Genomic DNA, 27,962 nt, shown 5'->3' with positions numbered 1-27,962 from the left:
ATTCTCAGTTAATTAGAAAAAGAACCCTTTGAAGATTTTATAAGTCTCCATTTTACAAATGGGGAAATGGGCTTAAAGAGGTTACATAACTGACCTTAGGTCACACAACTGGTAAGTGGCAGAAGGATGCGATATTCCTGTGAGTGATATTAATGAATACTAATTTTTAAATCTAGTATTGAAAATGCAGAGCTCAAATGGTAAGTTTAAGAATAACTCTTGGCTGGGTGCGGTGACTCACGCCTGTAATCCTAGCACTCTGGGAGGCCGAGGTGAGGGGATCGTTTAAGCTCAGGAGTTCGAAACCAGTCTTAGCAAGAGCGAGACCCCGTCTCAAAAAAAAAAAAAGAATAACTCTTTCTGAAATTTTAATTTTCCCTTTTTGCAAAATTAAAAGAAGATTCAAAGAAACCATTCCAATATGTTTCACTATTATTCTATTAAATACATGATGTTCCCACCCCATTTTAATAACACCTACATGGTCTATAAAGCCTAAAGCCAATTCTGGTAAATTAGGAGCAAGGTTAAACAGCATTGATCCAATCTCAGCCCTCACCATCAAGTTTTTAAAGAAATATTTCATCATCCTGTGTAGCAGAGGAAAATTTGTTTTTATTTATTTCAGTCTGATAACATATAAGAATAGGAGAAGAGAAGTAAAAGTGTTTCAGCAGATAATTTAGTATGGTCTGGGAAAACTCAATGGAAGAGGCCATTGATCTTTTCTCTAGCCCTGATTAAATTCTCGTCACTGCAAAGAACTAGAGTTGAGAAAGGATAAAATACGTTTTGACCTAAAACTGGTGCTACCCATGTTTTAGGGACTATGGTCTCAGAGGCAATAAAGGAAAACTCCAATAAATCTGTACCATAAAAATTCAAATATTAGCAAGGAGAAAAATACATATCATAACGTAAAAGGATGAAAGACAAACTAGGGGAAAAAAAAGATGTGCACAATTAATTTACAAACATCCCATTAGAAAAAGATGAGCAATCCAACTAAAAAAATGTGTAAAGGGTATGAGCAGGCAATTTACAGAAAATAAACTATAAATATAAATAAGTATGGTCAACCTAGCTCATGGTTAAAAAAATATAAATCAAAATAATAAGATTTTTTTTTTTTTTTTTGAGACAGAGTCTCACTCTGTTGCCCGAGCTAGAGTGCCATGGCGTCAGCCTAGCTCACAGCAACCTCAAACTCCTGGGCTCAAGTGATCCTCCTGCCTCAGCCTCCTGAGTAGCTGGGACTACAGGCATGTGCCACCATGCCCGGCTAATTTTTTTCTATATATGTATATATGTATTTTTTTTAGCTGTCCAAATAATTTCTATTTTTAGTAGAGATGGGGGTCTCGCTCTTGCTCAGGCTGGTCTCGCACTCCTGACCTCGAGAGATCCTCCCTCCTCAGCCTCCCAGAGTGCTAGGATTACAGGCATGAGCCACCACGCCCAGCCCAAGATTTTTAACTATCATACTATCATAAACAGGCACTCTCTGCCCCACTACTGCAGAGGGTACAGATTGGACATGGAAGGCAATTTAGCACTATTGAAAAATTTAAAGTACATTCTTTTTGGCCCACCAATTCACTTCTACAAACTTCCTCTTCAGAGAAACTCAAGTATATCAAGATAGATCAATATACATACAAGATGTTCACAGCAGTACTGCTTATAAAAGAAAACTTGGAAGTTTAACTTATAGCATCCATCCTATGGAATATCTATCTATATGCACTGATACGGTGTTTTCGTAGAGACAGAGTCTCACTCTGTCGCCCTGGCTAGAGTATAATGGTATCATCATAGCTCATTACAACCTACAACTCCTGAGCTCAAGCGATTCTCCTGCCTCAGCTTCCTGAGTAGCTGGATTACAGGTGTGCCTGGCTAATTTTTTCTATTTTTAGTAGAGACGGGGTCTCGCTCTTGCTCAGGCTGGTCTCAAACTCCTGAATTCAAGTGATCCTCCCACCTCGGCCTCCCAGAGTGCTAGGATTACAGGCATGAGCCACCTTACCCAGCCTTCTAACACATGTTCATATATTAACACATAAAAATCCACACACTACAGAAGAACATGCATACAGTGGAATTACATGGGTTAGGTATGCAAGTCAGTATACAGGAGAAAAAGTAGTCAAAATAACCCTTGACGATTCCTTAAATAGGGCTGGGCGCAGTGGCTCACGCCTGTCATCCTAGCACTGCCATGCGCCTGTAGTCCCAGCTACTCAGGAGGCTGAGGAAGGAGGATCGCTTGAGCCCAGGAGTTTGAGGTTACTGTGAGCTAGGCTGAAGCCACAGCATTCTACTCAGGACAATGGAGTGAGACTCTGTCTCAAACAAACAAACAAAAAAAGGTTCCTTAAATAGCCCATAAAGTTTAGTATAGATTGTTTCATATAGCCAACGTTGAGCAGTAATTTTCCTGCAAACTAAAATTTGAGAAACAATGACCCAGACTAAAGGAAATAACAAGAGTCTGAAGGCAACATCTAGACACTCAAATGATCATGCCTTTAATACAATTATAAAGTCTCTAGTATTAAGTAGGGGATGGGTAAAAAGTAATACACATTCCTTATTTTATTATACCCTTATATTTTAAATTAAACTTTATGATCTTAATAAATGTAAATATGTTTATTTTTGGTTGTGGGGATTGTTCACTGTTAAGTTTCTAGCACTTAGCATAGTGCCTGGCACATAGTAGAAGCTCAATAAGTATTTGTCAAATAAATAAGTGGGAAATAAGGTAATAAGCACACAGCACACAAGGTCTGGCTCAAAGTACTCAATAAATGGATGTTAGATTGGAATCAAAATCTTGCTTATTAGAACTATAATGCAAATTCATTATTCTTTGAAAAGCTATAGAGACAAAAATAGCTTTTTCTTTTTGAGGGCTGATATTAATATATCCTTTTGTGGTTCTAGTGAATTACTTTCTTATGTTCCTGAATTGGTTTCATTACTTCTTAATGGAATCCCACCTTCAGCCATTAAGTCTCCATTCTAATGAGTTCTACTGAGTTAAATTTTTACAAACAACATATAGGCACATACATATAACTAATTCTGTCTATATAAATGACAAGATGTTTACACACAGATTTGTTCAGAGATTAGCTAACTTTGAGGATTGATACTTGGGAGGAGAGGCACTTTTTAAAATTTTATATCTTTTTGTACTATTTGAATTTTCTAATCATATTAAACATCAAAAAAGATTTGGAAAGGTGATGGGATTATGAGCCATTGCGGCTTTCTCATTTTTACTGTTCTGTGTTAAAAAGAATGATAGGGTTTTTTTTAACATGGCCATGGTACATTCAATACTAAATTAAACCTTGAGCTTACTTCAAATACCTGGTAATATGTTAAATCAAGGCACAAAGATAGAACTGCTAACTCAAAACACAGACTACAAGGAACAAAAAGAAAAGTGTAAAAGAAAGGTAGAACACCATTTGTCCTTTTCTTTATAGAATCCCACTGACATTTTACTGCAATAGGACCACATCATATGAAGTTAAGGCCTGACTTCAGAACATAAAACCACTTCCACTTCTCATGATGCTGGCTCCTTCTCAAAACAGTCTGAAAGAGAGCTCTGTGGATATTTTGAAAATTCAACTTCTGTTGTTCTGAGAAAAATATATTAAATGACCTTCTGTTCTCTGAAATTTTATAAAAGTCTACAGGGAAACGTTCAGAGCTAAGACCTACTAAAATGAACATAACTTTTAATAAGATCTCTCTAATCTGGTCTTATTTTTTAATCATTAAAGTTTTTATCTTGTTTAATAGTTCTTCTTTCTTTCTTGTATTTAAACTTTTCTGCCTATTTGGTTTAGTACATTTATACCTTTTATAAAAGCCAGTAACTACTTAGTTGAAGGAAAAAAGAGAAATTACTCGCTAAGTTTGTTGCCAAGTTCTTGAAGAGCTTGCTCTTGTTCATGATATATTTTTTTCAACTGCTGATTTTCATCCTGGAGGTTAAGGAACTCCTTCAGAACAATAAAAGACAGAAAATGCAATTTAAAAGAAAGAAAAAAGAAACTCCACACTGTATAATATATATACCACTAATTAGGAACAAATATATTAATACTTTAGCTTTTTATAAGAAACAGAACTGTGTCTAAAGCTCTTTCTAGCTGCTCTGGGTATCAGCTGTTTTCCATTTACTTAATCTCCTTACTGATATTTTTTAAGATACTAGTATATCCTGTTTCCTTGGTATAAATGTAAATTATGATTTATCTTTTTAAATACGTTAACATTCATCAAGATATAATTTTTAAAGTTTTACCACTATTTACTTTTTTAAGACTAACGATTTGTTGGGTCTCATTTCTAAGATGAGATAAGGCATCTTTTTCCTTTTGAAGATCTTCCTGCAAAGTCTGCCTCCATTCCTTCTCAATCTTCAAATCGGTTTCCAGTTGTACCCTTGAATGACAAATAATACACAGAAGCTCAGCGCTATTTCTCACACACAGCTGTATGTGTTCTCTAACAAGAGCATCTTTTTTGGTTGGTTACTTTGGCCTTTATAATACATTTCTTCAGACATTTTCTTTCATAAATACTTTTTGGTAAACAAGTTCAGCAGCACAGTGACTACCACTCACAAAGTATCAATTCATTTGCCCACCACAAAAAGAATCCTTGCTAAATAATTTATATCATTTATTAATTCTGTATATACAAATATTGTATAGGCATAGAAAATGCTATGGAAAGGCACCCACCATACTATTTAAACTGGTTACATCTTAGGAATGGAACGAAGGGGAAGAATGTGGGGTTGTAATTATTTACATTTCTATGCCATGTGAAAATTTTTATAACAACCTAATGAAAAGGATTATTCTGACATGAGAATTATAGCAATTGCTAAATCAAATTAAACATCAGGTACAGAAAATCAGCCCTGGTACAAAGTGCTAATTTGCAGGTTACTGTTGGAAGCTGACCAATTACAGGAGAGATCTAAGACCAAGCAGACACTGGGGAAAAGTCCACACTGCCTGGAAATGCCAGTTCTCATCTGAAAGCACTCCTACATTATTCTATCAACAGGTGCTAGCTGGCAAAACAAAAGTAGTTCAATTTATACACTCTAGGTTGACCAAAAACAAAAAATATATATATTTTTGGGTTAATATTTTGATTATTTTTTGTTTCCTCATAGTTAGCATTTCCAACTACAGCCACATATTTTCCAGGGAAATAAATTTTAGATTGTATAATTCAGGTCGAAGAGATGAGATACCTGAGAATGGAATTTAAAGATTGTTGGTAAATACTATTTCACTACAAATTTAAAAGGAATACAGAGGGAAGGGTACAGCAGGTCCTTGAACACTGCTGTTTCATTAAACTTCGTTTCATTATAATGTTGTTGAGAAAAACAATCAACTCCTGGCCAGGGCCACTGTCTGTGTGGAATTTGCATGTTCTCCCTATGGCTGCATGGGTTTTCTCTAGGTACTCCGGATTCTTCCCACATCCCAAAGATGTGCAGATTCAGTTCAGTGGCGTGTCTACATGGTCCCCATCTGAGTGAGCATGGGCGTGTGTGTGAGTGCCTCCTGCGATGGAATGGTGTCCTGTCCAGGGCTGGTTCCCAGCTGGCACCCTGAGCTGCCAGGATAGGCGCCAGCCACCCACAACCCTGAACTGAAGTAACTGGGCAAATAATTCACTTGTTTTTATGAATCTTTCTTAAATGTATGTATAGCTCACATTTATTTCAATATTTAATATTAGAAGTGTTTTGGTCTTTTTTTTTTTTTTTTTTTTTTGAGACAGAGTCTCACTCCATTGCCCGGGCTAGAGTGAGTGCTGTGGCGTCAGCCCAGCTCACAGCAACCTCAAACTCCTCAGTTTAAGCGATCTACTGCCTCAGCCTCCCAAGTAGCTGGGACTACAGGCATGCACCACCACGCCCGTCTAATTCTTTATATATATATTTTTAGTTGTTCAGCTAATTTCTTCCTATTTTTTTAGTAGAGATGGGGGGGGTCTCGCTCTTGCTCAGGCTGCTCTCGAACTCCTGAGCTCAAACGATCCACCCGCCTTGGCCTCCCAGAGTGCTAGGATTACAGGCATGAGCCACCGTGCCCGGTGGTGTTTTGGTCTTTATTTAGAAGTTCAGTGATGTTTTTGTGACCAGAAATATGCCATAAAACTTAACTACTGTTTATATCAACTAGCCTATGGTAAAACTGGTTTTATTATATGTCGTTTTGCTTAAAGTCATAGTTTCCAAGAACCTATCAACAACATTAAGTAAGGACTTACTGTATATATTACAAACACTGAAGTAACCAAAGTACAAATACCCTGTTTAGCAGCTTAATCATCCAGGATCAGAAAAAACTGAGTGAAAAGGCAAAGGAAAAATTTTGTTTTTAAGTTATATAAATATAGTGTGAAAATACATTTTGAATATCAAAAGCAGAAACCATAAAGGAGAAAAAGGGAAGGTATACTTACATAAAAAAATTAAAATGTCTAAATAAAAAAAACACTATGAACAGAATTTTTAAATAAACAATAAGCCTGTAATCCCAGCACTTCGGGAGGCCAAGGCAGGAGGATCACTTCAGGCCAGGAGTTCAAGACCAGCCTGGGCAATACAATGATACCCCATCACTATAAAAACATTTTAAAAAATTAGCCAGGTGTGGTGATGCATGCTGGTAGTCCCAGCTACTCAGGAGGCTGAGGTAGGAAAATTGCTTGAGCCCAAGAGTTTGAGGTTGCAGTGAGCTGTAATGATGCCATTGCATTCAGCCTAGGCAACAGAGTGAGACCCTATCTCAAAAATAAATAAATGAATAAAATAAAATAAACAATAAACTTAGAAAACATCTTCACTAATGTGAAAGACCTAAACATATAAAGAGCTCTTACAAATAAATACTAAAAGGATGATCACCCCAAGGAAAAGAAATAGGTTATATCAATTAGCAATTCACATACACACACAAAAAATACAAAAGACTGTCACTAGTAATCAAAGATACACAAATCCAAACAATAAGGCAGAATTTTTCAGGCTAAAGAATTCCCTTAGGTTAACTTTGATGTGATGATGGTATAGACCTATATTAATAGATATGATACAATGTCCATGACATAGTAAATAAAATAAACAAGATACTAAAGGGTATCCAGCATGATACTTTTTTAATTTTGTAATTTTTTTAAGACTAGTCAAGTGTAGTAGTGAGATGCATGATACTATTTCTAAAAACATGAAAAATACTGATGTATACCAAAAAAACTATAACGATATTTTTCAAATGGTTTCAAAATGGTTCTTTCTCTGGTTTTTATTTTCTTCACACTTTTCCATATTTTCTTAGGTTTTGGCCAAGAATATGTAATCTTTTCATAATCAGAAACCGACAGTTATTTCCACCGTAGGGGAAAAAAATGGAATTTGTTTTTCTCTTCTAAAGTCCCAACTGCCCATTTCCACACATACAACTCCAATTTTTCTGAATCATCAGGGATTCCTCTGTTTGCCAAATTGCTAACACGTTCATCCTCTACCAAAATGGCACCAATTGAGAGACAAGATTACTTTTATAGTTTCACCAAGGACAAACATCTTCTCTTAGCAGTTGCACCAAAGTCCTACTGAGTAGTTTAGCCCTACAGAGAAGGGGCAGGTCCCTGTAGCATTGTTTGGGTCACCCTTTGGGCAGGGATCAAATAGTGGCATCAGTGCAGAATAAGTTGCATCATTGCAGAATATCAGATTTGTCTTACGTACACTTTTGTCAATCACTAGAAAGGTGATGCAGTAACAGAGTATCAGGGTTTCAAGATTGTATTCTATTGACTGACAAAGTGTCCTAGTCTTGCTTTTCATGTGTTTCATTCAGCTGGGCACAGAGACTTAAACAAGGCACCGCTGATAAACTTGATGACTTAAATAAATGCTCCTTGTGACTTTTGTTGCCAAAGGAAGTCCTGAGAGTGTTGGCTACCCTTTTAGGAAAGTGCTTAAGAGAAAATTTTGATTTGCTGAATGTTTTTGGTTTTAGGGGGCAGGTTTTAGTTTCATAATTTTCACAATGTACAAATGATGCAAGTTTTCAACCACACTAATATTCCCTGACCCCAAACCAGGGAATTCTATATACCAGTTCCTCAAGATATTTTTGTGGTAAATTTAAAAGGAACTTAGAATTCTGATTCTGCACAAAATGGAGTAAACACATTACTCCCTATCTCTCCAACTAAGTATAGCTAAAAACCCTGGATATAATATATATGTTATAAAAAAAAAAAAAAAAAAAAGACGACGACTCTGAAAGGCAGAGAGAAGAAACAGCATCAGGTAGGAACACCACAAATCAAGGAACAATATGGTGGTAAGTTACCTGAGGTTTCTTTTTCTCTCCTATATAGCTCAGATTGGGTATTGAAGAAGCCCTCAAACTATAAACACTAATGGGCAAAGACCAAAAAGCCTCAAAAAGAACCTTCTCTTTTGCCAAAGGGCTGGGAAAGAGACAGCCTAGCAAGATAGAAAACTTTTTGACGATAAACATCTTATTCCAGCAAAACACCAGAGAAAAAAACCCATGCATACCCCCCTACATAACTCTGTCAGCAAAAGCTGAGTGGAGAACCTAGATTTCCACCCTGACCTGGCAATAATGAGGTATCCTCCTATGCCCTGCTGTGGTAGTATGAGAGAATGCCAAGTGGGGAACCTGGACTTTCACCACTGCTCAACAGTAATAAGGTGTCTGTTATGGCTTGAATGTCCCTTTCAAAACTCATGTTGAGGCCAGGTGCAGTGGCTCATGCCTATAATCCTAGCACTTTGGGAGGCCGAGGTGGGAGGATCATTTGAGCCCAGGAGTTTGAGGCTGCAGAGAGCTATGATGATGCCACTGCATTCTACCTCAGGCAACAGAGTGAGACTCTGTCTCCAAAAAATAAATTAATATGTAATAACAACAACAAAAATCTATACAAAGAAATATTCTCAAAAACACTACAGATAAATCAAAATGGAATTCTAAATAATATTCATGTAACCCAAGGGAAGGCAGGAAAAATAAAAGAGGAATAAAAAGCAGGAAAAACAAACAATAAAATGGCATATTTAAGCTCTTACGTATCAATAATTACACTAAATGTAAATGAACTAAATAACCATGAAAAGGCCGGGCGCGGTGGCTCACGCCTGTAATCCTAGCACTCTGGAAGGCCGAGGTGGGCGGATCGTTTGAGCTCAGGAGTTCGAGACCAGCCTGAGCAAGAGCGAGACCCCATCTCTACTAAAAATAGAAAGAAATTATATGGACAGCTAAAAATATATATAGAAAAAATCAGCCGGGCATGGTGGTGCATGCCTGTAGTCCCAGCTACTCGGGAGGCTGAGACAGGAGGATCCCTTGAGCTCAGGAGTTTGAGGTTGCTGTGAGCTAGGCTGACGCCATGGCACTCACTCTAGCCTGGGCAACAGAGTGAGACTCTGTCTCAAAAAAAAATAAATAAATAACCATGAAAAGACAGAGTTGGCAGAATTCATTTAAAAAACATATGAACTATATGCTGTCTATAAGAAACTTCAAAAATGATAAAGGTAGGCTGAAAGTAAAAACATGGAAAAATGCAAACAATAATCAACAGAAGGCAGGAGTGGCTATATTAATATCAGAAAAACTAGACTTCAGAGCAAAGAAAATTACCAGAGCCAAAGAAGTACATTATATAATGACAAAGGGTTAATTTACCAAGAATCCTAAATATGTAGGCACTAGACAACAGGGCTTCAGAATACAAGAAGCAAAAACTAACAGATCTGAAAGGAGAAATACACAAATCCACAATTACATTTGGATATTTCAAGAAATCCTCCCCCCAATAATTGAACTACTAGACAGAAAAATCAGCAAGGATAGAGAAGAACTTAATACTTCAACCAACAGATCTAAAGGCAGCTTAGCAACTTACACAACACACATGGAATGTGGTCTTCTTTAATGATCTGTTAACATAATACATAACCCTCTATTCTCTTTTAATAACAGAAGTGACACATGTTAAGTCGGAAAAAAAATACTGATGTTTACAAAGTAAAAACTAAAATGCCCCTTTCAACCTGCCATCACTTCCCTGAGATGACCACTCCCCAGAATGTGTATTCTTTGAAATCTTTTCTACGTATATGTAAACATATATACACATACATGGTTTTCTTTAATTTTATAAAAAAGATATTCGGCATACTATCTGCAACTTGCTTTTTTCCAACACAATGACACATACTAACATCCTTCCTAATTGGTCATATATAGATCATATGAAGTATTAATAAAAATGTTCTCAGAAAACAGCATGTTCTTTGACAATGTAAGTTCCTTTGCAGTTGTAAAAACCTATTATACTCAGTACCTAGAAATATAATGGCCATCAGATTAATGTTAAACAACAGAAAAAAACTCTCCTAGAGCAAGAAGATAACAAGACAGAATTGAAAGTGCTCTGTAAACAATAAAGGGCGTAAAAACATAAGTAGTATCACAATTATTATTTTCTGATTTGTTTTTTAAAGTGAATACTATAACCTAGCTGGCATCATTAGATAAATAAAAATATTAGTATTCTACCATTAGACGCAAAAAAATGGGAGAGCTCACTATGTTAAATACAAGTATTTGTTTCCAAGAGTAAAATACTCACAGCTGTTTCTCCTTTTGGGAAATCTGTTTCTGTAGACTGTCGGATTTACTCAGACATTCCTGTAGGTATTTCTCGTCCTCATCTTCAGCTTCCATTTGCGCCTTCTCTGTTTGCTGCAATCTGGTGTAATTCAAATCAACTTTGGGTAAAACTGAGGCTAGAACTAGGGTGTAAAAGGGTGAAGAAGACAAATAAAAGAAAAATGGGGAAATAGAAACATTTCTAAATGAAAACAAAGTTTGGGAGAAAACTCACAAACTCAAACGTGAAAGAGCCACACAATGTCTAGAAATTGTTTTGTGGTTTTTTTCCAACATAACATATAATATGCCCAGAATACTATTCTTCAAATTTGTTTATTTCTTGTTCATAATTAACAATGCAAAGCAGTACAGCCTTTACCACTGATGTAGAGCATAATGAATCAAATTTCAAAGTATAATAGGTATATTACTGCCTTTTTAGAAAACCATGAAAAGCATAGTACTTATGTCTACACTAGGTGAAGAAGCCTTATGCTAGGATGTGTATGCCAGGAATCAAGTGTGCTACAAGGCCAAGAGCAAAGACCTGCAATTATGTCAAATGATAATCGAGTTCTTCCTATAGGGTCTTTACTGAATTATACCAAAGCTCTATGTGTGTGTATGTGTGTGTGTGTGTGTGTGTGTGTGTATGCAAGTGCATATATTTTTTTTAAGATTCAAAAAGAACTGTGCTAGTTGGCATCATTCTCTAAAGATCATTTTGGTTCCTCACCATTAAGTTAAAAAATAGTTCAAATGTGATTTTCATTTTTCCTATTTTTATTTGTAAGTCATTGCTTTTCCCTGTGCTTAGCTCCACTCCCTGCCTTCCTTTGGCCATCTAGGACTTCTTAGATTTAACCTCAATATTTTTATAAGAAAATATCTTCCAAGATTCAAAGGCCATTAACTGCCTGTAGGGAATTACAAGAGAAATTTCTGTTCAACTAACCAAAAAAACCTGCTTCTTCCTTTCTTTCTTAAAACCGTATCAATCAGGCAACCCTTACATATTTCAGGAATATAAGTGCTGCTTCCAAGGAAAGGAGAGTAACATTTAAGTTATCTCTAAATCTAAATTAAAATATTAAGGTGGCAGGAGTGGACTCAAGCTTTTCTCTAAGATTACAGAAAGTAAAATAAAAGTCAGAGTGAGGTAGGCCTTGAAGTTGTGCTATCACAGAAGAGTGCTAGGGAAAACTGGAAAATTGAGATGCTAAAGCACAGGATCATGTCCAATCTGGTTTATAAACTATTTTAAAGCATATTAAAAAATCAGTAAGGGAGCCATTAGGCAAGGAGTGGGCCAATGGGAAAAAATATCTGTGCCGACACATGGTGAAACCAAAGGTTAACTTATTTTAAAACAATTTTTATATTTTCCATCAAAAAGTAGCTAAAAAGATAAAACTACATTTGAAAATCCTGACCCCCAAAGGGTCAATACTCAAATCAGCCTTTGTGCACAAGGTTTGAAGAATGTATTTTTGTAAATCCAGGTGCACCCACTCTGTTTCATGGCAGTGTATATTACCATAGCAGCTGACCAAAAATGTACAGGGCTCCTGATACCCTTTTAGAATACTTAATAGCATAAATTATCTTCTATTTAATATATTATAAAATTGTTGATTCTCTTTCAGTCTGTTTAAATACAAGTTGTTTTCAGAAAGATATATCTTTGACCAGCTTGTACTGGTCCTGAGTGTCACTGCTGGCACATTTCACCAATGACATTGCAATTGTCCTAGTTTGAGTTAACAGATCGTTGTCACTTCAAAATGGAATGGACAGAAATCAAAGACAGAAAAAGGTAATAAAAATGTCCAAAATGTAGAAATGGGGATAAAGAAAACAAAAAAGAAAAAAGAAGAAAGAGGATGTCAATAAAAGAATATTCATGTCAATAAAGCATTAATAGTTATGTTTTTCATAAGTAGATTCAAAGAAAGCAATGATTAGACATATGTTGACACCAACATGACAGGGCAATGGAAATACATTACATTTTCCAACAATAAAAGTGAAAAATGCCAATATAAAACAATTCAATTTAAACAAAATTGTATCTTTGATCGGGTTGAGGGTCCTAGCTCAAAAAAACAAAACTAAAGCACCAATTCAGAATGCTTGATTTTAGATAAAGAGATGGTGAATGGCAAAGAATATGGCAATTAATATGCATGGAAATCAATCATGGATAATCCCACCATGGATTTTGTTCGCTTTTAATTTTTTTGAGGTTTTTGTTTGTGTATTTGTTTTATGTAGATTGAACCACATGAAATTGCTGATATTAGGCCTTTAAAAAAAATCTACAAAACGGCAACTTCTAATGAATCAGCCTAATATAAAGCAACTTGATTCCATGCAACAACCAAAACAAAAAGGCAAAATCCTGCTGGGCTTAAACAAAAAACATGTCCTAATCTATATCTTCCTAATGGATTTTTTTGTGGCAGGTGTCAGAGTTGAATAAAAAAAAAGGGAGGGAAAGAAAAGAAAAAAGGAAACTAAGACTGGAAATACTGTACCTTTGTTCCAGCTGCCTCATGGCTGCAGTAATTTTATTGGTTTTTTCTTCTAGTCGGGCAATTATTTCATTTTTTTCTTTCAAGCCATCTTCAGAACCCTATTTATAAAAACAAAGCTATAGTGGTTTTGATTTTTTTTTTTTTTTTTTTTGACAGTGTCTAGTTCAGGCTGTTTTCAAACTCCTGGGCTCAAGGGATCCTCCTGTTTCAGCCTCCCGAGTAGCATTTTGATTTTTAAACATGAATAAGTTTCTTACACCCTTTTGCTATGGGATTATTACATTGAAATAAGCAGAGTTAATTTTTACATTAAAATAATTCTATGATATAAAACAGTTCTATGAGTCTTCATTTAAAGTGTAGTAAAAATGTAATTCTTTAAAATGTAATAAAGAAAAAAACCCTCACTTTCAAAGTTTTTGGAAGACAACAGAATAAATTCTTATAAAATATGCCATTTTCCAAATTAATTAAATTGTAGAGGACTTTTAGCAACAAGCGCCTACTTAATAGCAATGTGACTTTATTAGAAGATTCACAACAATTATGATAATAAAGCATTTTAATCAAATCTTTCTTAGGACTATACTATAAAAAAGAAGTTCATAAAAATGTCTTGCATATTTAGAGTTTTCTCCAAAGATCTAATCTTCATACTGTTAATCTTTCAGCATTAAGAAACAAATTCAGACAGGTGGGTTTTTTTGTTTGTTCTTTGATATCTTTTTCATTACATTTTTAAGCTTCCATTTAGAAAAAAAGACACTGGCTTTTATAACCAATATGGCACAGTTAAAACAGACTTATCTCTTAAAAACCAAACCCTTCCTACAAATATTCATTTTCAATTTATATAAAATGGAATTGCAAGAATTTAAGAACATTTCTTACCTGCAACTTTTGATACATCTCTATGTTAATTGCTTTAACTTCCTCTAGTTGCTGTCGAAGGCCTATCAGAGTATCTTGTTTCTCATGGATATCTTTCTCCAACAACTTCATGGCAAGTTCAATCTCATGTTTCATACTCACTTGTACTGCTAGCTCATTCTCCACATCCTGAAATTTCAACATATCCTCAACTCACATGCCACTTCAAAGTGTCAAAATCAGATACACAATAGTTAATAAGACCAAGAAAGATTTTCCATTCAATATGTAGACTACAACTTTTAAGTCTACTAAAGGAAATCTATCAGGTCCTATAACAACATAATACTTTAAATATTCTCAAGTAAAGTTTTTGCTAAAATGAAAGCATTTTCTACATTCTGTTAATCATTACTAGTTTACTGGTTCAAGAATTAAATATCTTTATGCCTCATAAATTCAGTATTAATTTTCCTTAAACAAAAAAAAATGAGTCTCTCTGAACCTATTCTGGTTTGGGGGGCTGCTTGATAGAAAAATAAAATAAAAGGAAATAAAGTGGTTAAGGCCAAAGATAACTCTAACAGTTTTAATTTCTCCCCTTAAAGAATTTTTATGGCCGGGCGAGGTGGCTCACGCCTGTAATCCTAGCACTCTGGGAGGCCAAGGCAGGAGGATCACTCTAGGTCAGGAGTTCGAGACCAGCCTTAGCAAGAGCAAGACCTCGTCTCTACTAAAAATAGAAAGAAATTAGCCAGACAACTACAAATATATAGAAAAATTAGCCGGGCATGGTGGCGCAGCTACTTGGGAGGCTGAGGCAGAAGGATTACTTGAGCCCAGGAGTTTGAGATTGCTGTGAGCTAGGCTGACGCCACGGCACTCTAGCTTGGGCAACAGAGCGAGACTCTGTCTCCAAAAAAAAAAAAAGAAAGAATTTTTATAAGAAAGATTAAGAAATTTCTTAACATTAAAGACAAGCAGCAAAGGGGACAGAAAGGCTGGCAATGTTCTCTCCTTGACCTGGGTGGTGGTTACACAGGTATTTGTGTTATAATTCATGAAACTATACATTCATATTTCTCTGTTGGTATTATATCTCACAATTTCAAAAGTTAAAAAAATAAGTTAATTTTACATATGTCATTCTATGTCTTCTGTTTTCCCTTTTTTGTAATGCTGGTCACAACCAATTCATTTTACAACCATAGATTGTAACTCAGAGTTTAAAAAACACTGATATAGTGGGAACATAAGGATTTTGAAAGGATTAACGGGTGAGTTTGCTATCCCACACCAAAAAATGTAAGACAGATGAGGCTGAAAAAGACTTGAAATGGTCCTTGCTTGAGGGTAAATTATTCCCAGGATTTTGCTAATGTAACTTTAATGTTACCCACCTGTCGTAACTGAGATTCATCTCGAAGCTGCCTTCTGGCGTCATTGTACATTTCATCTAGCCCCTGCCGAGAATGCTTATATGTTTGAAGCTCAGTTTCCACATCTACTTTGGTAACCTAGGAAGAAAACATAACAACTTTTCATTCTATAATCACTACTATTAATACAGCAGAGAAATACCTACTTTATGCAAAAGTCCTTAAAAGTGTTATTCTTTGACACAAGACAGTCTGTCTGAAAGCAATCTATACTCACCTCTAGGTGCTGCTGTGTTTTCATTAAAATCAGTTTATTTTCACTTCGTAATTGATGATTTTCTTCTTGGAGTTTAATGATATTATTCTTTGCTATTGCTAACTAAAAATTAAGAAACAGAGGCAAGAAAAAAGATTTTAAACATCTTTATACTTGTTTTATAAATTATGTTTGTATCTATAAACAATAGAAAATAAAATCTTAAAATTAGTAAATGTCTCTCACACCCATAGAAACTTTCATAAGACAAATGTGCTCCTTACTATCCCAAGATACCAATCAAAGAAATTACACTCTTATTTCCTTTTGTACTATTCCTACTATTTCCTTTTGTAGTTGAATCATATTATGCTTACTTATTATGCTTATAATAAACATTATGCTTATTGTCTGATTTATATGATCTGAATAAAAAGTGTCTCAGTAAACATGAAAATTATGCATTAAACAACAAAGACTGTAAAGACTTGTGTAAATATAAAAACATGTATAAGGAAAGAAAGTTGTGCTATCATGAATACAGACATTCATGGTAACTGAATACGTCACCCTGTAAAATCTGGGCATGTCATGGGAACTTAAGTGACTATGACAAACATGAGATAGCTCTCACCATCAGACTTAAATATGAATGAGTTGTGGTCATAGCACTAATAATAGAATAAATAATTCTGAAAGTAGGAAACAATAATTCTGTCATTTGATAGTTTTAAAAAAAAAAAAAACTTATCTAAAAAGCAACTCTACAAAAGTATTAAAAAGAGAGCCGAGACAAATTTCTGGTTCTTCTTCAAATGAGCTCTGGGACCACGGGATAGCCACTTTCACAATGTAAGAAACCAGAGCACATGGGATGAGTTTTACACATGGGAAGGTGGAGAAAGGGTAGACATGATCATACAGGGATGCTTGTGAAGAAAAAGTAATCTGACCAGGGGAACAGTATCATTTTAAGAAGAATTTCTAACTATAAGTGATTCTACTACGTAAGTATAGGCCATTCAGATTTTAAAATGAGAATCACAGCTTATCTACAGAGGAGTTTGTGTTGAGTTTCATCTCTGGGGCTCTTTTCTGAAAGTTGAGTATCTCATATATAGATTGACTTAACTGAAAATTTGCCTAAGAATATGTGCTTTCTCTAGAACTTACACCATCAGTTTCAACTACATTACAAGTATTCCATTAAATGATGAAAATGTGTGTGGGAGTGCTTAATGCATTCATACTTAAAATGGAAAGGGATCACAAACACTAGGTCCATGAAATACTTTTATCCATTACTGGGTGACAGTACCTCTTCAATCAGCTTAGTATTTGACTTTTCTAATGAATCGACTCTTGAATGGAGGCTGCTGACTGTGCTGCTGAAATTAATAAAGAAACCTTATTCAAAATCACACAAACTAACAAAGGCAAGACAAAATATGTTAACCTAAACTCATTATGTTGACTGACATACACCAACAGTCCTGTCCAAATTTGTGAGTGTGGAAAATATCATTAATTTGGGTGACCTGATTTGGCTAGGAGAGCAATAAAGAGTACAGTAAAAGATTCAATATTTCTTTTGAAATTCCATTTGGCATTACTCATTATTTTTTATTATCTTCTTAGGGTGCTTCTTACATTTAACTGATAATATTTGGGAATGAAAATTCCACACACAGATTACTAAATATTATTAAAATTTTATTTTATTGTATTGTATGTATTTTTTGAGACGGTGTCTTGCTCTGTCACCTGGGCTAGCATGCTGTAGCATCAGCCTAGCTTACAGCAACCTCAAACTCCTGGGCTCAAGTGATTCTCCTACCTCAGCCTCCCAAGTAGCTAGGATTACAGGCACATGCCACCACACCCAGCTAATTTTTCTATTTTTAGTGGAGAAAGGGTCTCACTCTTGCTCAGGCTGGTCTCCAACTCCTGACCTCAAGCGATCCTCCCACCTCAGCCTCCCAGAGAGCTAGGATTACAGGCATGGGTCACCGTGCCTGGCCAAAATTATATTTTAAATTATTTTTAAAAGTATGAACTCTGTCTACTTTATAATTATGTGGCTTGATGAAGCATATTAAACAATGGTCTTTAATTCAAGCCCCATTCTGTTTCCCCTCTCCATTTTCATAATAACTTAGAGACTTCCAAAGTCACCCATAGTTTGAGAAATACGAATACAAGATATCCATCATCAGATACCTAGCATCAGGTACCTGGCAGCTAAACACCTGTCTTTCTAGAAAATAGTCCAAAGTCAGGTTAGGCCACATGAACACACCCGTTTTTTGCTCTTTTGTTTAAATGAATCAAGACTAGACATTACTGTACATTTCATTAAGTCTGTTGTCTAAGGCCTGCTTGACACTACTGTCTCAAACTTTCTCTAATAAAATGGAATATGCTATACATATCGTGTATTACAGCAAAATCAATAAAATATACAACAAAATTTATACTGGCCTCAGAAACAAGTACTGGCATTTTAGTTTAACTGGTGAAACAAGAAAATGTTTTTCCATTCATAGTAAATCATTTTTTAAACATAATCACTCTTAGGTAAACAACTTGAGTTTTTCACAAACAGCACCAGGATGTACTGATGTTGAGATAGAAAAGTACAGGTCTGAGAAATGTAAGACCAAGGTCATGGGCCCTGCTTTTCTACCTTCTAATTGAGTCACCTTGAAAGTTATGAAACCTTTCTAAGCTTCAGTTTCTTTTCTATAAAATCAGACAACAGTATTTGCCTTGCCTTTATGTGAGAACCCATAATCACCAAAAAAGCACTTTGAAAACAATAAACCCTCAATAGTAGTTTTGAGTAAAGAATAATAGATGAATTCTTTTTTTTCTGCATCTTTTCTCTATATTGATGAAATATTCTAAACGTACAATAACTTTTTATTAGAAAAAGCAATGAAACATTTTTAAAACATAAAGTGTACAAAATTAAGGCACTAATAGTTCTGTAACTGATTAATACACATGATTTAAAAGACTGAGAATGAGAAAACTGTTTTGAACTGAATAGAATAGATGCCAAGATAAACTGTTGAGTGAAAATAGTACAGAGTATTGTGAAAGTATGCTACCTTATATGTAAAAACAATTAATGAGAACAGTCCATTCATTTCTAATTATGTAGCAAATATTACTCAATATACCTGTGCTGTTCAGTATGGTAGCCATGAGCCACACATGACTACTAAGTACTTAAAATGTAGCAAGTCCTTCTCCTTTAAAAATACAAAATGAACAAAAAGAAAAAAAAAATGTAGTTAGTCCAAATTCAAATGTGCTATAAGGGTAAAATACACGCTGGATTTTGAGGACAGGACCAAATAAAATGTAAAATATCTTATTAATAACCTTTTTAAAGAGAGAGGGTCTTGCTATATGGCCCAGGCTGGTCTTGAACTCAAGGGATCTTCTTGCCTCGGCCTTCCAAGTAGCTGGGACTACACCCACACACCACCACACTCAGCTAATAATAATTTTTTATACTGATTACATGTTGAAATAATATTTCGGGTATATTAGGCAAAATAAAATATATTTTGTAATTAATTTTTTTTAACATTTTTAACGTGGTTACCAGAAGTTTTAAATTACCTATGTGCCACACATTATATTTCTATAACAACTGCACTATACTATTTTACATACAGATCTCAGAAACTCTTCTCAGCTAGAGTATTCATTGACGGCTTCAATGACCAGTTGACAATGTAAGAAGGAGAAAATTTCCACCATAGAAGATGACAGCCACATTTACACATGAAGCCCTTTGAAGTAGGAAAAATGAATTTTTGAAGCATCAAATTATATGAACTTCCACCTTATCTAGGCTTTTTTCTTAAAGGAATAGTGATTAAGTTCAAAATTTTACTTAAATTCTATGAAGATTCTATTTAAAAATCTTACTCTCATTTTCTGCTGAAAATGAATTAGCTTCAATAATTCTCAGTATTCTTAATTTCCATGTTCTATCCCCTCAACCCCTCAAAGGTACTTAGAAGAAAGAAACAGGGTTAAGCTGAAATGAAGGGAAGGAGAACAAAAATAAAAACCTAAGATAATATTCATAAATGTGCTAAATATCCATAATACTTACTTCAGTTGTCTATTTAATTCTTCAACATAATTCTTTTGGTCTAATATGGCAGCAATTTGAACATTCCTGGGGGGAGAAAAAAATAGGTTTGTACTAGTTGAAAGGTACTTACTAGATGCAAAAAGAAAAAAAATTTAAGTCATCTAAAATTGTTGTAAAACCATAATGGTGTAACAACATTATCTTCATTTAAAACATGCATGTAAGCTCTGTACTGACTACCTATAACCTTTGTTGAATAAATTACTTGCTAATAATAGACTTAACAATACCATTAGTGTATATATATTTATTTATTTATTTTATTTTATTTTAGACAGAGTCTCACTCTGTTGCCTGGGCTAGAGTGCCATGGTGTTAGCCTAGCTCACAGCAACCTCAAACTCCTAGGCTCAAGCAATCCTTCTGCCTCAGCCTCCCCAGTAGCAGGGACTACAGGCATGCACCACCATGCCCAGCTAATTCTTTCTATATATTTTTAGTTGTCCAGCTAATTTATTTTTATTTTTAGTAGAGACAGAGTCTCGCTCTTGCTCAGGCTAGTCTTGAACTCCTGACCTCAAGCAATCCTCCTGCCTCGGCCTCCCAGAGTGCTAGGATTACAGGCATGAGCCACCGTGCCCGGCCAGCATATTTTAAATTTAAACACAATTATACCTTGAAATAAACCACCACTTGTAAGCTTGTGAATAATAAGCTTTCATCTCTTCTATCACAAAACACAGTTATTAAAATGGGTCTCAGTAACTACAGGTACAGCTAAAAGCCCTACTTTATACTGAAGCCTCCTTCTGCTAAGTGGTTTTCCCTAATTTGCTTTGTAAAGTTACAATAGAAGTGGAAGTGAAAATGCAACAAAGTAGAAATGGGGGGGGGGGGACAGAAAACCACATTGCATAACAAATAGATGGATCCCATACTGATTTGTAAAGAGCTATCTAAAAAAAAAGACATGTGAAATAACTTATGAAAATCATACCTTTCTTTATTTCCAATATCTTCTTCATTCTTTAAATACATAGAAAAATCAATCACTCCAACCTGAAGTAAATAAAGTTATTTTTATTTAAAGGAGAGAAATACTACCTAATCAGAAGTACCTTTACTAAATTTCATTCTTAATTCTTCTTTAGGGTTTAACAGCACTGTTTACAGATTAAAGCGATACCTGGATCAAGGGGGACTGCACAAACTGAAAACACTCTGCATTTGGTGGTGATCACTTTCACTTACTTGTGAGTCTAAATCCTCTCCCTTCACACACAGATTAGCATCTATCACGTTCAGGCCAACCAGCAGCCCAACAATTACTGCTCCTTCTTCTTCCATCATTAGTGCATGATACTCATAGAACTCACTGTGAAAATTAAAAACAAACAAACAAACACCTTAATTCACAAATTCATTTCAAAAACTAAATTTTAAAATCACCTTATCTTCCTAATCTTCCATTTTATAGACATAGAAGTAATCTAAGTTACATAACTTCAAATTAGCCTTTCTACATCTGAATAACTTTTTAAAATTTTGAAATTTAAATGTCTATATAGAAAAATTAAAAGAAAAACACAAAAGGAGAAAAAAGAGGAAAAGGAACTTTGAGAGAGAAAAGAAGAGAAGCAAAGAGACATCAAAAGAAAAAGAGGCAACACTGAAGTCTGGAACAGTTATGAGAGAAAGAGAAAGGGGTAACACTGAAGCCTAGAATGTTCCTGAATCTCAGAAGGACATGGTGACTGTTGCTGATCTGATTGTAACATTTTTTGTTAGAGCTGAATTGTCAATCTTAAGATTTATTAAGACCGTTGGGATAAGACTAAAGTGGGAAATGAACGTATGAAACATTTCAAAGCCCAGGTTCAAGTCAATGCATTTGATAGGTATATTGTAAGTGCCCTTAATAGATAATCATGAATTAAAGACACTTACAGCTATCTATACTCTTAAAAATGTCCAAACAAGAGACTTGTGAAAGAAGTAGGACAGTCCAAAAACAAAGTCTTGTCTCTAAAACAAATAAAAAATAAAAAATTAGGCTGGGCGTGGTGGCTCATGCCTGTAATCCTAGCACTCTGGGAGGCCGAGGTGGGAGGATCATTTGAGCTCAGGAGTTCGAAACCAGCCTGAGCAAGAGCGAGACCCCGTTTCCACTAAAAAATAAAAAGAAATTATCTGGACAACTAAAAATATATAGAAAAAATTAGCTGGGCATGGTGGCGCATGCCTATAGTCTCAGCTACTTGGGAGGCTGAGGCAGAAGGATTGCTTGAGCCCAGGAGTTTGAGGTTGCTGTGAGCTAGGCTGATGCCACAGCACTCTAGCCAGGGTGACAGAGTGGGACTCTGCCTCAAAAAAAATAAAAATAAAAAATAGAAAATTATCCAGGCATAGCATGCCTATAGTCCTAACTACATAGGAGGCTGAGGCAGGAGGGCGAGGCGTGAGCCCTTTGAGCTCACGAGTTTGAGGTTATAAAGGGCTGTGATAGTGCCACTGCACTCCAGCCTGTGTGACAAAGCAAGACCTTATCTCTAAAAAAAAAAAAAAAAAAAAGTACAAAAGTAAAACCTAAAACAGGACCAACTTCTCTACAACATCAAAGAGGCACTCTAAAAGAACAAGGACAGATGGAGGGCTATCGTGGATCTACTCCTTTGGAAGACTATTGGGCCAGGCATGGTGGTTCATGCCTGTAATACTAGCACTCTGGCACTCTGGGAGGCCGAGGCAGGAGGATCGCTTCAGCTCAGGAGTTCAAGGCCAGCCAGAGTAAGAGAGAGACTCCATCTCTACAAAAAAATTGAAAACTTAGCCAGGTGTGGTGGTGTGTGCCTGTAACCCCAGCTACTCGGGAGGCTAAGGCAGAAGGATCACTTGAGGCCAGGAGTTGGAAATTACAGAAAAGACTGAATACTTTGTTCTGAAAGTAATAACCTTTGGCCTTCAATTTAAAGTGTGCCCAGGGCCAGGTGTGGTGGCTCATGCCTATAAGCCCAGCACCTTGGGAGGCCTAGGAGGGAGGATCACTTGAGGCCAGGAGTTTGGCAGCATAGCAAGACCCCATTTCTACAAAAAAATTTTTTTAAAAATTAGGCAGGCGTGGTTGCAAGTGCTTGTGGTCCCAGCTACTTTGGAGGCTGACCCAGGAGGATGGCTTGAGCCCAGGAATTAGAGGTTGCAGTGAGCTATGATGGCACCTCTGCACTCCAGCCTGGGCAACAGAGCAAGACCTTGTCTCAAATAAAAAAAAAAAAAAAAAGTCCACAATACAGTCAAAGCAGTAATTTGGACATTCAAGATCAAAAAAGAAACCTGTGGAATTAAAGCCCCAAATTCCAACACAAATTTTTATCTATAAAATTAACTATAATTCAGAAAAATGAAACTAAGAAATACAATATATATAAATTTCCCTTTATTGGCTGATAATAAGCTTATGGTACTCATGTTTGAGGCTAGTTCCTGATCCATGCTATGCCCCCACCATGGTTTTCTTTCTCATTTTGCTCCTCCTTTTATTTTATACCATCTTGTTATATTTTATATAACCTTTTATACTCCATCTTCAATCCTTTTTAGAAGACAGGACACAAATGAAATAAAAAAATGAAAATGAACATGACTTAATAATACTAACCTCAAGAGATCCCTCTGAATAATTAAGCAACGCAGGTAATCAGCCATTTTTTTCTGCATGAGGGCTAGTCGAAGCCATGCTCTTGCTCGACCCAGGGGCGTCCTAACAAGAAGAACCAATTGGTCAGAAAACAACCCTATTCCAAAGATCATGGACTACATGTTCTATCTCTGTTGAGGTACACATTAACAAAGAAAAGGGGCATTTTTACCATGATTTTCTTCACATTTTTATAGTTAAGCCAACAAACCAATCTCTGGGAGCTAGCTAAATTTGCTCCTGTAGGTCACCTAGGTACCATTTTATGCCTTTGAAGAAATGACTCTCTAAATATGGTCATGGATCACTTAACACTGGGGATATGTTCTGATAAATATGTCCCTAGGCACTTGTATCATTGTACAAACATCACTCTTACACAAGCCTAGATGGTATAGCCTATTGCTCCTAGGCTACAAACCTGTACAGCATACTACTGTACTGAATACTATAGGCAACTGTAACACAATGGTTAAGTATTTGTGTATCTAAATGTATCTAAACAGAAAATGTATAGTAAAAATAGAGTATTATAATCTTATGGAACCACCATAGTTGAGTGACACATTGCTATACAGGGCAAGACTGTAGTGAGAATATTTCTACAAGAAATATTTAGTGCAAGTAGGCTTAGCCCTCTAAAAATGAATATGTAAAATCTATCATTATGGTAGTATAATGCCTTCAAAGATTAGTTAACATTATATCTGAATTTTAAAAATCATAATAAAGCTAAGAAGATACCAACTTGCTAATTAAAGAGAAATCACTGTGCTGCTTGCTGTTTTTCAAATGTTTCTTTTACCCAGTTGCACTTAAGAAATTAAATCTCATATCTCTCTTACCTAAGTTCCATATTTAAAAGCAAGTTTTAAAGAATATGTATTTTTTTTTTTTTTTTTTTTGAGACAGAGTGTTGCTTTGTTGCCCTGGCTAGAATGAGTGCCGTGGCGTCAGCCTAGCTCACAGCAACCTCAAACTCCTGGGCTTAAGCGATCCTACTGCCTCAGCCTCCTGAATGGCTGGGACTACAGGCATGCGCCACTATGCCCGGCTAATTTTTTCTATATAGATTTTTAGTTGGCCACATAATTTCTTTCTATTTTTAGTAGAGACGGGGTCTCGCTCTTGCTCAGGCTGGTCTTGAACTCCTGACCTCAAGCGATCCAACCGCCTTGGCCTCCCAGAGTGCTAGGATTACAGGCGTGAGCCACCGCGCCCGGCCAAGAATATGTATTTTTATAAAAAAAAAAAAAAAAAAAGGAACAATATCATTCACATTTTATGTTTTCTTACACAGAGAACATATTTTCAGGTAGTTTGGGAGGATACTTAATCTTCACTTCCAAACATCAATGAGTTTCTTATAGCTTAGCATTTTAACACACATTATCAGGAAACATTTCGTAAAGTTTAGCTTTTTGAAAAAATATGAATATGTATTTTGATATTAAAACCAAATCTTATATTTCCCTTGAAACTCCATTTTTCCTCTATGTTTTTTAAAAATTACTACACCTAATATGTCATTATAAGTGACATCAAGTTTGAACATCATTTGCTATTTAACTCTAAAATCTGGGTTTTAATCCTGCCTCTGCCACTTTTTTTTTTTTTTTTTTGGATACAGGATATTGCTTTGTCACCCAGGCTGTACAGTGCAGTGGCATCATCATAGCTCACTGCAGTCACAAACTCCTGGGCTCAAGCGATCCTCCTGCCTTAGCCTCCCAAGTAGCTGCAACTACAGGCATGCTATCATGCCCAGCTAATTTTTCTAGTTTTTTGTAGAGACAGGGTCTCGCTATGTTGCTGAGGCTAGTCTTGAACTCCTGGCCTCAAGTGATCCTCCCACTTGGGTCTCTCAAAGTGCTAGGATTACAGGTGTGAGCCACCTTGCCCGTCCTGCCACTTATTAACTGTAACTTCTCTGACTTTTATTTTTCACATATATACAATTATTATAATAATAATCTCTACCTATAGGATTGATTTAAGCACTAAAGGAGATAATTCATGTAAAACAATTACCTTATTACCCTGACACAATGCTCAATGGTAGGTATTTATTTTTATCACTCAATTATGTCCAACTTACACAAATTTGAACATTGAAATAACAGCAAGAAAACACTACCATATTTCCCACAATATATAAAACCCTAAACTGTAAAGCTAAGAGAAAACAAACTGATAATCTGACAGAAAATACTAAATATAAAAATTATCTTGGCCGGGCTCAGTGGCTCACGCCTTTAATCCTAGCACTCTGGGAGGCCAAGACAGAAGGATTGCTTGAGCTCAGGAGTTCGAGACCAGCCTGAGCAAGAGCAAGACTTCATCTCTATAAAAAATAGAAAAATTAGCTGGGCATAGTGGTTCGTGCCTGCAGTCCCAGCTACTCGGGAGGCTGAGGGAGGAAGATCACTTGAGCCTAGGAGTTGGAGACTGCAGTGAGCTATGATGACACCACAGCACTCTACCCTAGGCGACAGAATGAGATCCTGTCTCAAAAAAAAAAAAAAAAAAAGAAAAAAGAAAAAAAAAATTATCTCCTTCACAAGAATTAAGATGAACTAAAGGGAGTGCTTACATTTTAATTACCCCTAAAGAACGTAAGAACTTCGCCTTAACACTTGAAGCCTGCAAAAAATTTCAATACTTATGAGTTCTTAGCTAGAATACTCTAGCTTTTAGGACATTTCATATACATTGGTCTGATGAAACAAGCTGTTGATACTATAGGTCACAACATCAAGGAAGAAAAGTAATTTATACAACTCCTATGTACATAAATGGCTTATCTGAGAACCTGAATCTCCTGAGCCCTTGTCCTACATTCAACCTAAATCCGTCTTCAATAAATAGTTATTGACTGCCTGCTACATGCAAACTAATTTAACACTCAGAAAACAGAGATGCACAATTGATATACCCTATCTTAAAGGGAATTGCAATTTCCTGCAATACAAGGCAGAACTGAAGATATAGTAAAGCAGGAAATACAGTGATACGAGCATAAAAGAAAGAGTGGTTAATTCTTATCAAAGGGGCTAAGAAAAACTTCTTAAAGGAAATGGAATTTGAGCTGAGCAATAAAGAATGAACAGAATTTTATTAAAAGAGAATGGAAGAAGGGGATCGAAGACTGAGAGAAGATACTAAACTAGAGCGTGAGGTACTTCAGAGGAAGGATGAATGCACTTCTGTGGTTAAGGATAAACAAGTAATAAGATTACTTACTTAAGACCAGGTAAATCCCGGACACTGGCTCCTATTTCCTCTGCTTCTGGGTACAATTTTTCCACCAGTTCCAAAGGGCCCCAGATGGTTTTGTTATAACTCAAAAATGATTTTCTAACTGAAAAAAAGAAAATATAATGCACACAATTTCCACATACAAAATAGTGGTAACTTGATTTTTTTTTTTCTTGTTTTCTTTTTTATTTTTTGAGACAGAGTCTCACTCTGTTGCCCAAGCTAGAGTGCCGTGGCATTGGCCTAGCTCACAGCAACCTCAAACTCCTGGGCTCAAGCAATCCTTCTGCCTCAGCCTCCCCAGTAGCTGGGATGACAGGCATGTGCCACCATGCCTGGCAAATTTTTCTATATATATTTTTATCTGTCCAGCTAATTTCTTCCTTTTTTTTTTTTTAGTAGAGACGGGGGCCTCACTCTTGCTCAGGCTGGTCTTGAACTCCTGAGCTCAAACGATCCACCCGCCTCGGCCTCCCAGAGTGCTAGGATTACAGGCGTGAGCTACCGCGCCCGGCCAGTAACTTGATTTTAAATATTAGTTTCAATTTTTCTAACTTAATACACAATTAATTATGCAGAGATCTTTCCTCTTTTTCAGTCACTACACAGCCCTATTGATCAAGAGCCTGTTCAATCAGGAGCCTGCTGCCCATCCTGCTGTTTTTTTCTGTATCAGAAAAATGCACCTTGGCCATTCTTTCATATCAAATATGCAGGCAAGAAATTAAAGTAAAATATGATTCCAATAATTCCTTACCAGTACCAAAACAGAGACTGGTGGCTTTAGCTGATTGATCTTTATAAGTCTATTAAATAAACCAAGCACAAATAAAAAGTTATTTTAATTTTAAATATGAAAATTGTGAATTTGCTTTTCCTTTTATTTGATTCTGAGATTTGGGCAATAAAAAAACCATGAAATAACCATACATTTCTTTCTTAATGCTGATCAGATCTCCTGCACACACAGTGTACCAATCACATGCATCACCCAAGGACAACCAACAAGATAGGCAACTTTTACTGGGGGCAAAAATCACAAGCACAAAGTAGTTTTATAATAATTCATCATGATAAGCCCAAGGATG

At 35.9% G+C, this 27,962-nt stretch overlaps 1 protein-coding gene across 3 annotated transcripts in view; it reads right to left on the bottom strand.

Moving 5' to 3' along the window:
* RUFY2 (RUN and FYVE domain containing 2) overlaps nucleotides 1-27,962 on the bottom strand; it is a 37,192-nt gene that overhangs the window by 5,998 nt on the left and 3,232 nt on the right. Inside the window, exons 3-15 of one of the 3 annotated variants that reach the window (XM_069459861.1) lie at nucleotides 26,860-26,977; nucleotides 23,578-23,679; nucleotides 21,174-21,297; nucleotides 20,920-20,981; nucleotides 19,941-20,006; nucleotides 17,124-17,193; nucleotides 15,827-15,928; nucleotides 15,571-15,687; nucleotides 14,192-14,359; nucleotides 13,301-13,398; nucleotides 10,741-10,860; nucleotides 4,341-4,470; nucleotides 3,931-4,025 (exon numbers count right to left, since the gene is read on the bottom strand). In XM_069459861.1, the coding sequence (XP_069315962.1) occupies nucleotides 3,931-4,025; nucleotides 4,341-4,470; nucleotides 10,741-10,860; nucleotides 13,301-13,398; nucleotides 14,192-14,359; nucleotides 15,571-15,687; nucleotides 15,827-15,928; nucleotides 17,124-17,193; nucleotides 19,941-20,006; nucleotides 20,920-20,981; nucleotides 21,174-21,297; nucleotides 23,578-23,679; nucleotides 26,860-26,977 (1,372 nt within the window). Of the gene's footprint in view, nucleotides 1-3,930; nucleotides 4,026-4,340; nucleotides 4,471-10,740; nucleotides 10,861-11,077; nucleotides 12,541-13,300; nucleotides 13,399-14,191; nucleotides 14,360-15,570; nucleotides 15,688-15,826; nucleotides 15,929-17,123; nucleotides 17,194-19,940; nucleotides 20,007-20,919; nucleotides 20,982-21,173; nucleotides 21,298-23,577; nucleotides 23,680-26,859; nucleotides 26,978-27,962 lie in introns of those variants that run through there. The other 2 variants (XM_069459863.1, XM_069459862.1) reach the window with 2 other exon arrangements.

Source organism: Eulemur rufifrons, chromosome 28 (genome assembly GCF_041146395.1).
Source record: "Eulemur rufifrons isolate Redbay chromosome 28, OSU_ERuf_1, whole genome shotgun sequence".
Taxonomy (NCBI): Eukaryota; Metazoa; Chordata; class Mammalia; order Primates; family Lemuridae; genus Eulemur; species Eulemur rufifrons.
The sequence above is the reverse complement of the archived record's forward strand: the minus strand, read 5'-3'. Positions and strand labels throughout refer to the sequence as shown.